Source organism: Ursus americanus, chromosome 10, assembly GCF_024610735.1.
Source record: "Ursus americanus isolate L20-20 chromosome 10, mUrsAme1.1.p, whole genome shotgun sequence".
NCBI lineage: Eukaryota > Metazoa > Chordata > Mammalia > Carnivora > Ursidae > Ursus > Ursus americanus.
The window spans coordinates 70688263-70700700 of record NC_142136.1 but is presented as its reverse complement, the minus strand read 5'-3'; the positions used below and the strand labels follow the sequence as shown (position 1 = coordinate 70700700).

At 33.1% G+C, this 12438-nt stretch overlaps 1 protein-coding gene across 6 annotated transcripts in view; it reads left to right on the top strand.

The window, feature by feature from the left end:
* Positions 1–12438, top strand: part of PAN3 (poly(A) specific ribonuclease subunit PAN3) — a 126766-nt gene that overhangs the window by 12681 nt on the left and 101647 nt on the right. For all 6 annotated transcript variants that reach the window (XM_087865222.1, XM_045797044.2, XM_045797043.2 and 3 more), the window contains exons 2-4: positions 8207–8328; positions 9094–9160; positions 11051–11121. In XM_087865222.1, the coding sequence (XP_087721348.1) occupies positions 8207–8328; positions 9094–9160; positions 11051–11121 (260 nt within the window). The remainder of the gene's footprint in view (positions 1–8206; positions 8329–9093; positions 9161–11050; positions 11122–12438) is intronic.

The following is a 12438-nucleotide window of genomic DNA, read 5'->3' as shown; positions in this document are numbered from 1 at the left end:
AAATCTGAAAAGGAAAAAAGAAAAAGAAAGGAAACTCATAGTGAAATCAGAAAAAAAAAAAAAGTCACACTGGATTAGGATTCACCTGAATGACCTCGTCTTAACTAATGACATTTTCAATGATTCTATACTAAAATAAGATGACATTCTGAGATACTGAGGTTAGGACGTCAAGATGAATTTTGGGAGGATACAGTTCAATTTGTTGAGTGGGTAAAAAATGAGATAATGCACATAAAATTACATTTGACTTATGATTGATGCTCTGTTCTACTAAGGTCTTGCTTCTCTTCTCATCAGTTATCACTGATGTTGGTTAATGGTGGTGCTTCAGAGTTAGGTGGAGAATCTGAAATGTGAAATTGGTTTCTTTATGGTTCACAGAAACTTTATCACAAATAGAATATTTGTAGCCATTACTGTTTTCTCGTAGTTCCCTTGGACTTTTTCTTAGTTTTTGAGCTTTTGAGGGAAGTCCAGTCCTTTGCATAGACCAGTAGGTCTTGCCCAGCCACCTGCTTTGGATTCGAGTCTTTTCTTTCAGACAATTCCTAAGGGTTTTGTTACATGTCTAAAATATGCCGAGCTACCTTTTCATCATTTATGGCAAAATTTTTAAAAAACTAATGAAAAATTTCCCCTAATGCATTCTATACAAAGAACACGTTAGCTTTTCATCAGAAAAAGCAAGATAACTTTTACAAATAAATTTATAAAAGGATACAAATGATCACCACAAAAAGTAACCATTTGGCACATAATATCATCCAGGCATGCCAGTGTACTGAATTATTTTCACGATAACTCTGGAAAGTAGGTGCTGTCATTTCTATTAGGAGGAAACGGAGAAATGGATCAAATATTTTATCAAAATGAGGTGTCTGGCTGGCTCAGTCAGTAAAGCATGTGACTCTTGGTCTCAGGGTTTTGAGTTCAAGCCCCACATTGGGCATGGAGCCTATTTAAAAATAAACAGTGGAAAGTCAGTAGTTGGCAGCTGGCTGAAGCAGATCGCATGGGCAGTTGTTATTTGCTCAGAGTCTGCACCAAAAGATTGGTGCCACTGCCTGCTGAGAGGGTGGAGGAGTCCCTGTTTCTTGGGCCTGCGTCCACCCTACCATCATCTAGCACCTCTGAGTCTTAATTTCCTTACCAGAAAATTGGAGGCAATGATACCATTTCATTGGTATTTTATGAAGGTCGGATGTGAAAATCATAATATAGTGCATCTTTTATCAACTTTTAAACATACCTATTTTTAAAAGGGCTTAACTGTAAATAAGTGTTTATACAGATGTGCTACTAGATTAGAGAATACCAAAAAAATAGTAGTCCCAAATCTCAGTTAATAGATCATTTAGATGGGCAGATGGTACAGAAACATGTAAGAATTTAAAGGTTTAAATAGTTGAAGACAGCAATAAAAAGGTCAAAGGAAATGTATATATATTTTTAGTCAACTGAGTGGTATAAATGGTATGGTAAGAGGTAGAGGTTTTAACAGCTTGGAATAATTGGGCGATGCATTCTAGAGACAGGAGAAGAGGAAAAAAATATTTATGATGACCTATGAGATAGGATGCTAAGCACTTGGCATAGGTTGCTTCGCCTGAGTCCCTACCACAACCCAATGAGTGAGATGGTATTGCCTTTTTCAGATGAAGAAATGAAACTTAGAGGATTGTTTGCTCGAGGTCATACAGCTAGTGAGTGGCAAAAGTAGGATTGGAACTCAGTGTATCTAATTCCAAGTATTTTTTTCTTTTCTATCATATATCTGGGTGTTGAAGAACATAGAGGTAGGGGTGTGTGTGTGTGGGTGTGTGGGTGGGTGTGTGTGTAGGTGTAGGAGTTGATGGTACTCCATATTGTAAAGCGTAGACTTTCAAAATATAGTGAGTATATTGTTTTGATTAGCGGAGGGAGTTCAATAACGTCATGATTATTGTAAAGATCTTTTTACAGTAGATGTGTGTGTATATATATATATATATATTTTCTACTTTGATTACATTATAATCTTTGGTCTTTTGGAAATATCTGTGTATTCATTTTTTCCCCCTAATGGCTACCCAGTTGTTTTGAGTCTATTTATTGAATAATTCCTTTTTTTTCCACTGATTTTATAAAATAGCTTTATTGAAATACAGTTTACATGCTGTATTCACCCTTTGTAAGTATACAGTTCAGTTTTTAGTAGGTTATATTCCGGAGTTATGCAGCCTCAGGATTCTTAACAAGATACTGTTTCATTGTTTTTCATAATTTTTCATTGAAGTTTGCAGAGTAGATGGTATGAGTTTCATTTTACAAGTGATAGTATAGTCTACATTTTATGAGCATTTTGCCCAAGACTTTGTGGCCAGTAAGCGACAAAACTGAGACTTAAACCTAGTGCCTTTGGGAAATGATAGATTGAGAACAGATCGTTGAGGGCTTTTTAATGTCAGACTGAGAAGTTTGGATTTCATCACGTAGGGTAAGCATTGCCAGCATCCTGTCCGTGATGTGCTCTTCGGCAGAGGAAAACCACTCCGTATTTTCAGGGGTCACTTTTTGTAGTGTGTTCTATGGAACTCTAGACCCTCAAGTTGCTCCATGTAGAAAGGGTTCCTTAGGTGCATTTGGGAAGTACTCTTGTCTCCTTTTTGAATTGTCACAGTTCACATTGTAGACAAAGGCTCTGAGAAGTTGTGTAGTGAAGAAATGGGTTTACTTTTATTTTTTCTAGCCTTTTCCAAATTTACTTGACTTCAGAATTACCTTTGGGTAACATTGGTTTATTGTGATGTTTTTGGAAAGTTAAACCCATTTCATCAAGGGGGGACTAGACTGAAGATGAAGGAGAACATTTATTTAGTTAAGCTGTGAGGATGGGTTTTTGGGTTTTTTTTTAAGTGGGTTATCAGCATACACATTTATATGTTAATGGCAAGGTAACTGCTGACAGAGATTATCATTTTAAAACTGCAGGCTTGAAATTTCATCTTTTGATTTCTAATTCCCTCTCTTAAAAACTGGAAGGCAGTTTCATGCAATTGAGAGATTGCCGTTACTTCCCAGTTATGTCACTTAGTAGCTTTGTGATGTAGGGCAAGCTTTCTCATCTCCTTAAATTGGTTAATTTGCTTTAATTGCAAAATAAAAGTAGTATCAACCTTGCCACAGTTGTCATTCAGACTGAGGCTCATATCTACACAGTGATTGTTGAATTGATTATTATTCTGTACAGATACAAATTGTAATAATAGTGATTATATAGCTTTCATAGAAATAGTAAGCTTTACTTATAGTGGATTGGAAACTATTATTGCATAGAGATGGTGTAAAGTTTACTTAAAGTAGATTGCAAAAATAAGGGGTTGAAGGAATGAAAAGTTCTTAATTGTCTAGTCTTGGTAATTATAGTCTTTAAAGTGTCTTATGCTTATGTAATTTAAACTTTAAAAGTACTCTACACACCTTTTTCTCTTTGTGCATCTCATAAGGTAGGTAGGGTATTATGTGTCCATTCTTAGTAACTTAAAAACATCAATATCTTCATGATCTATACAGAATAGAATAATGTATCATAGGTTAGTGATTTTCCTGACTACTCTTGGAAGTATCAAATCCCATTCTCTCCCTTCCAAAATAGGAAAAGTTAAGTGTAAGTATATCTGTGGAATTTTTTTCCTCTCAGCTTTATTGAGTTATCGACATATAACATCTCTGTACAACGTGATGACATGATACAAATATATACTGCAAAATGATTACCACATAGGTTAGTCAACACCTCCATCCCTTCACATAATTACATTTTTTTTTTGTGGTGATAATGTTTAAACTCTACTCTTCTAACAACTTTCTTGTATATAATACAATTCTGCTAATTATAGTCATCGTGATTTACATTAGATCCTCAGAACTTACTCATCTTAGAGCTGGAAGTTTGACCAGCATCTCCCCATTTCTCCCACTTGCCAGTCCCTGGCAACGCCCCACTGTTCTATTTCTTTGAGTTTGGCTCTTTTATATTCCACATATAAGTGAGAACATACACTGTTTGTCTTTCTTTGACTTATTTCACTTAGCATAATGCCCTCAAGGTCCATCCATGACATCAAAAATGTCAGGATTTCCTTCTTTATTATGGCTAATATTTCATTTTGTGTGTGTCAGTGTGTGTGTGTATATACACAATACATACACATATACATATGTGTATATACCACATTTTATACATATATATTTTATACATATATTTTATATATTATTTTATATCTATATATTTATATCTGTATATATCACATTTTCATTAGCCATTCATCTGTCAGTGGACACCTTGGTTGTTTCCATGTCTTGGCTATTAGGAATAATGCTGTAGTGAACATGGGGGTCCAGATATTTCTTCAATATCATGATTCCATTTCCTTTGTTTATATACAAAGTAGTAATCCTGTGTTATCTGCAGGGTATTCGGTAGTCCTTTTATCTGCAGGGGATATAGTCCACTACCCCCAGTGGATGTTGGAAATTGCAGATAGTATGAATCCTATATACTATGTTTTATCCTATATATACATACATACCTATACTAAAGTTTAATTTATAAATTAGCCACGGTAAGAGATTAAGAACAATAATAAAATACAAAAGTTATATCAATATACTGTAATAAAAGTTATGTGAAGGTGGTTTCTCTCTCTCTTTCTAAATATCTTTTTGTACTGTTACCCTTCTTGTGATGATGTGAGTTGATAAAATGCCTACATGATCAGGTGAAGTAGGGTGAATGATGCAGGCATTGTGACATAGTGTTCGTTTACCATTGGCCTGATGACGATACATTAGGAGGATCATCTGCTTCTGTGTGGTTGATTAAGGTTGACCATAGGTAACTATGGAAAGTGAAACCTTGGAGAAGGTGGGGGGGGGGGGCTACTTTACCCAGAAGTAAGATTGCTCAATCATATGTTCTGTTTTTAATTTTTGAGGGACCTCCATACTGTTTTCAATAGTAGCTGTGCTGCACCAATTTACATTCCCACTGACAGTGGTCAAGGATTCTCTTTTCTCCATGGCCTCACCAAAACTTATCTCTATCTTTTGATAATAGCCATTCTAACAGGTGTGAGGGGATATTTCATTATGGTTTTAATTTGTATTTTCTCGATGATTTGTGGTATCAGGAATCTTTTCATGTGTCTGGTGGTCATCTGTGTATCTTCTTTGGAAACATGTCTATTCAAGTCCTTTGCTTATTTTTTAATTGGATATTTTTGGAGGGCTGTTGAGTTATAGGAGTTTCTTATACATTTTGGATATTATTAACCTCTTATCAGAGGGATGGTTTGCAAATATTTTCTGTTTCATAGGTTGCCTTTTTATTGTGCTGATTGTTTCTTTTGCTCTCTAGATGCTTTTTCATTTGATATGGTCCTATATGTTTATTTTTGCTTTTGTTGCTTGTGCTTTTATTGTCTCATTCAAAAAATTCTTGCCAAGACCAAGGTCAAGTAACTCTCCCTGTGTTTTCTTCCAGTTGTTTACAGTTTTAGGTCTTTATGTGGAATGTTTAATTAATTTTTTTAACCCTAATTATTGGCCATGTTTAACCCTCTCCCTTCCTCCCTCTCTCTCTCTCTCTTTCTTTTTTTTTTATGTTAAGCCCAGTCAGTTGTTTCTTTGTTAGGGAGCATAAAGTTTCTTCTGTCAAAAGTTGTGTATTCTAAAGGAATGTGAATCAATTTTAATATAGTGAGAACCAATCACTACCAGAAGTTTGGTAATAAATTAGGGCAAACTCTATTTCTTAAAGATAAAGTTTTATAAAGGATGGGCTGTTTATAAGATTGTTTTATTGTCCTCTGACAGTTTAATATTCATTTGTTTTGCAAATATTTTGTTATGCTTAGGTGCTTATTTTTAGTCCGGTGGATCTTGCTTAAAATCTAAGGTAAGACGTTGATCATAGATATTTAAGTTCTGGCTTGTTCAATAATAGGTTTATTGTATTAGCTTTTGTAACATAAGAATAAAAGAGAAAATTGGATTTAAAATTTGAAAACATTGAAATAAAAATGTTATATTAAAATAATTTGACTCTGGAATTGTACTCTATTTTTGAAAACCATTTTATTTTACTAGGGAAAGGTAAATAGTAGATGCTATAAGGATTTTGGTGGAATATAGGAACTTTTCCCCTTATGGATTTCTCTATCATCATCATCATCATCATCATCATCATCATCGTCATTATGAAAATAACTACATTATGGAAAAGTAATACGAGAAAAGACTAAGCTCTCCAATTCAATCAACCAGATCACAAAAGATTAAAATTTTGGTATATATATATACTGGTGTATATATACGTAAGAATGAATATATATAGGACTGAATATACATATATATTCAGTCTTATAATCTGTGTGTGTATATATGTTAGCACACTAATTATCATACAATAATAAAAATGCGTTCCCTTTTCACTTCAGATTGCAAACAGTTACGATACATACCATTTATTTATTCTCATTTTCTACAACCTTTTATTATGGAAAATTTTAAACTTTGATAAAAGTAGAGAGGAGAATATAATAGTTCCCTATCACTCAGCTTCAATAAGGACCAGCATTTTGCCAGTTTTATTTTGTCTCTTTTCCCAGTTTTTGATTTGCTAGAGTATTAATAAATCCCATACATTAATTATTATGATTTTTAAATAATTTCAAATTATTTAAGTATTTAAGTATTTACGTATTCTTTCAAAAGATATGTTCAAATTTACTTAATTTTTTTGTTGTTGTTGGGTATTTCACCTTGTGTCTAATTTGTTATTAAAATAATACTTTTAATACTTGTATATAAATGGACAACATGATGAACAACTTCACGTATAAAACTTTAGATGTTTCTGATTATATTCTTCAGCCACATCTGAAATTGTAAACACTAATTTAAAAGATATGAACCATTAAAAATGATCTTTTTGTAATTATAAAAGGAATACATTTTAATTTTGGAAATTTTGAGAAATCTTAAAAAGAGACTAAAAATTACCTCAGGTTGCTTTCCAAGGAATCCCTATGTATTAGTCTGTTGGGCCACTATAATAAAATACCACAGAGTGGTTGTTTTATAAACAACAGAAATGTATTTCTCGCTGTTCTGGAGCCTGGGAAGTCCAGTATCATAGCACTGGTAGATTTTGTGTGGTGTTAGCAAGAACCTACTTCCTGGTTCATAAGTGGGTACCTCGTGTTCTCACATGGTTGAAGGGGCTAGGGATCTCTGTAGGTGTCTTATATAGGAGCATTAATCTTATTCCTGAGGGCTCCACTCCCGTGACCTAAGCACCTCCCAAAGGCCCTACCTCCTTTACTATTATCTTTGGGGGTTAGGATTTCAACATAGGAATTTTGTGGTTATACAGAAATCCAGATCATAGCACCCTATATTGAGCCATCAGCATTTTGTTTAGTTTTCTTCTTGGTTGGAGGTCAGAGTGGTTTCAGTGGTTCTCGGAGGCTGTGCCTAGAAGAGGACAATCTACTTGGAACTTAGCTGATCTGTAAAGCTTATGACTTTGTACTTAACTGGGAGCTTGGAAAATAGCATTCCAACATCTACAACAGATTGTCCATTACTTTGTTGATATATAACGGATTGTCCTCCTAGTTATAATCATTCTGCATTTACCTATCCCAAAATCAGCAGCTTATCTATATTCCTGAACTCTGTCTCATTCCTACATCTGCATAATTGTTTTTACTGAGTTATGAGTTAATGTGAGACTGCTAGTCTGTTTCATAAGATAGGTTAAGAGAAACAGTCCTGAGAAACTTAAATCTTTCTCACGTGAAGATTCACAGGAGAAATTGTAGTGTTTTATATTCTGTCTTCTTGCAAAGTTAAAGAAAATGATGAGAAAACGAAATGCAAGTGTGGTTTGTTTCTTCATGTTATGCTTGGGGGTGCTTACGTGACTAATATAAAATAAATTACTTTGTGGGAAAGAAATCAGTCAACTTGAGCATTGATGGACAGATTTTTCGACCTGAGCCAATTTTATTTGGTCCCGTCTTTTGTTATGAACAGATAAATAAAAATAAGTGTGACAGAGATTTGAGACTTTAAAATTTATTTGGAGATGCAGGAATTACATCAAGATTTTGTGCTTTTAAATAATTAAAATATTTGAATTTTCCTTATCTTTCAGTTCCTGGAATAGATGGAGGTGCTTTAACTGATACCAGTCTCACAGATTCCTATTTCAGCACCAGCTTTATTGGAGTTAATGGATTTGGAAGCCCAGTGGAAACAAAGTATCCCTTGATGCAGGTATCCTTAGTATGAATTTATATGGCACTAAACAGTGAAGTTTATTCCAGTGGTGGGGGATGTCTAGAGTCTTCATTTATTCCTAAATTTCTTGAGTAAGAGGTAAGGTTTTAGGAGGTGATATAGTTAGGTAGGATAGAGTTGGATTCAGGGTGAGCTTTCAAGGGTGGGGATGGGGTGGGATGACAGTGGAGTGTGTAGAGGATAGATGGAAAGAGACTAATTTCACTCTTCTGTGTGTTTTGCGGGTATGGAGTGAAGGCCTTTCAGGATGGAGAGACTAGAGGCTATGGAGTATAAGAAAGCGTGAAACATGTTTAGAGAACAGAGAATAGCCTGATTTGATAGAATCTATAAGGTGTATAAATGGTAATATGCATTGGGAGAGGGTGTTAGAAGGCACTTGTTGATTTTATACATAGTCACTTCACGTCTTCTGAGATGGATATTGAAATTTATATTTTATAGATGAGGAGACTTACTAGTTATGTATGTTGCCCAATCTAATATGTTATGGAAGTGCAATTCAAAATTGGTTTTAAATACCTGGCTAGTGAGTAAAATTTTCATTTGATGTGTTATAAAGAGTATTTGGAAATCTTTGCATGAATTATAATCCATATAGTGACATATATAAGAAGATTAGAGTGTCAGTAATATGAGAAGTGGATTAGAGGGGAAGAAGCAAAGAGAGTCTGAATTGGTTGAATATTCTTAATTCTGTATTTCTCAGTGAATATTATGTGTATCTGTTTTGTTTTTCAGAGAATGACTAATAGTAGCAGCTCCCCAAGTCTTCTAAATGACAGTGCCAAGCCATATGCAGGCCATGGTAAGACTTGGTCCCTTTTTCTCTTTTCTATTTCTGACTCTGAAAATAATATGTTCATTGTAGAAATCTTGAAAATTATAAATGGGTATAAGGAAAAGAATAAGAATGATTATTTTCACTCCAAATAACTATTATTTGGATTCTGTATAATTCCAAATAATGGTTATGTCTGTGAATATATATACATATGTATACATACATAATATATAATAATACTTAGCTAAGTATATACATGATAATATTTAAGATTGCATTATATAGTTTTAAATTATATCATGAGTGTTTCTTGGTCATTATAAATTGTATTCTATTGCTTATTTTCATAATTTAGTATACTAAACTTTTTTTAAAAAAAGTATATACTCTAATATTGGACTGTGTGTATGAATCTGTATTCATATTTTGAATTATGCTTTTGGAAACGGACATGGAATTACTGTTTCAAAGATTATGGTCATTTTTAAGGTTTTTGATATGGAATTTCCAAGTATCTTTCTGTATCCTATTTTAAAAACAAATGTTAAACAAAAAAATAAAAACATGTTCAAGAATTCTTAAAAATATGTAACAGTTGAGTGTTAATACTCTGCATCAGTAAAATGTTAACAGTTATTATTAATGGTGAGAAGAGGAGTTTGCATGTTGATTATTTTCTGAGACATTTTATGTGTGTATCAAATTTCTATCATTATTTGGATATTTCAACTTTTTTTGCTGTAGGAAAAAAAAGAAACATTTTAATACTGAATAAAATTATTAGAAACTAATTGGTAGTGTAATAATATTTTTAGCATTCCCATAGAGTTTATATGTTGACTTTTAAATATATCAAAAGTAGAATAAAGGATGAATAATATTATCTATTTTTATAAGTGCCTTGAATGTATAAATTACATAAAAATATTTCACATCTTGTTATTTTATTAGCTTCTCTTTCTTTGCATTATTAAATTGTTAATTCTAATGAAGGACCAGACTATGAAAATTCAGGCAGACGAAGCTAGAGAAATTAAGCAGCAATCTATATTGCATTATGAAGAGATTTAAGATTCCTTTAAATGAGAACATTTAGTATGGTTTTTAGAATTTTATAGATAATTTAATGAGAAACATAAGATTAACTAGAGCTCAGAATTGAAGATAAAGTATTTCCATGTATATCATGTATACCTTTTCAGAAACTTCTGATTTATTAAGTGAAAAACAATTTAGAGATATACTTTCGTTTGTGATTTCTGCCCACAGAGTCATAGAACTTTGAAAATATAAAATCTTTGAATTTTATGTTTGTGTTTTGAAACATGTAATACTTCAATCTTTAAAAACAATTTATGTATATTTTTAGTAAGAATATAAAATATCTGGTGATAAACTTAAAAGATGGACTGTTCTCTAGACTGGATGGTTTTAAGGCCTTGCCTAAGTGTTAAAATCCAAGTCCGGTCCCTTGGAGTGTGTTTTACTGTCCTTCCCACCTCACCGCCCCTTTTAATTTTTCTCATGATTTGGTTGGTCTGAAGCATGCAGACAGTTACTACAGGTAGACTTTTTCCTTCCTAAACACATTACTGATAGCATGGTTAAGAGTCCTCTTTTCTTTTTTTTTGTTTGATTTTTCTTTTGGTTCTAAGCAAACAGATGCACCCTAATTAATCCATATAGCTTCTGATTAAATGTGTATTCAGTGTTGGCTGAAAGAAGTATTCTCCAATTTGTGATTTAGTCCCTTAGAAAATATTTGAACATCCACTGTATGTGAGGCATTGATTTTAACTGTTACGGTGATGTATGATTTTTATTACTGTTACAAGCATTGTCAAGTTAAACATTTATTAGATTTGTGGGTTACTTGAGTTGTCTGTGTGGAAACTTTTGTAACTTACCTTCCAGATCCTCTAACTTCACCTGCTTCATCCTTGTTTAATGATTTTGGTGCCCTCAACATCTCTCAGAGAAGAAAGGTAGGTGAAGTTGAAACTTACGTTAGACTAAATGGAAATATAGAGGCGATATTGGGGTCATCACCTATATAATGGTCAATATTCTCTTAAGTTGGGGGGTGCTTTTTATGAATTGGGATATTTTCTTGCTTTCATTTGCCCTTTTCCTTGTTACGTATTTCATTTATGTAGAGTTTTATTTGTCTCTGTGCATGAAATAGAGATTTTTTATGTGAAGGGATGAAATCCTTCTTTTGCTCATTTTCTTTATCTTAATGTATTCTGTTTCTAAGAAAACATCTAATTTAATGTTGTAGTTTCTGTTACTGTGACCCTTTATAGGCACATTAATCATGTTTTAACTTTATTTTTTGACTGCTTTGTCTGAATTTCAAAGATTTCTCCCCTAATTTAAACGCCTCATTACAAGGCAACATTAAAAATCTTCAACTTTTCATAATTGGTTCACCTGTTTGAAAACAGTTTAAAATCTCTTCATGTTAAAATCTCTTAATTGTATTTTATTTAGAATTGAGGTTGCTAGGCCTTGCATAGATTCTGAAGTATTTTATAGGGAGTAGTTCTATGATAAGGAGAAATGAAATTCTATTATAGTTTGATGCCTTTGAGTCTTAATGAGAATTATTATATTAATAGTACTAATAATCTAGAGAAGGTGGTAATTTTGGTTAGGATCAGTAGCCCCTAAAGATGTTCAGGAGGTTGTAAATCTTGGTGGAAATTACTACAGTGTTATAACTAATTTCAGTTTCCTAAGTAATGGAAGAAAGACCCCCCCATATAAAGAGTATTAATTTTAGGAAATTGATATAAGTTTAAGATGCTTTTAGGAAGTATCTGATCGGAGAGTAGTATAAAATGACATTCAAGAAACTTAGATATTCTCAAGAATTATGGGGTCAGGTATAGATGACTTCAATACCTTATGTACCTACTATTATCTCCATTTTGAAACAGATAAGGTCAAGGAGGTAATAATTACAGAATGCTTTTAATGATAATCAGAAATGTGTGGGCTTGATTTTATAGACTTCCTTATGGGCTATCATCAAGAGCACATTTACTCTTGCTTTATATGTTAGTCTCATAAATTGGAATATGTAGTTTCTGAATCCTTATAGTAGAAGTGGAATAGAATTGGACGCAGGCTGACTCATTGGCAGTAGTGAGAAGTGACAATAGGCAAAGCCTGTCAATATGGAAGGAAACTGTGAAATGCCAAAAAGCAGATACAAGCTAGAAATCAAATTATCTAGAGCTGTATAGTGTAAGGAAAAATACAAAGTCCTTAAGAAGCCTTAGGGGTCCCCTTAATGG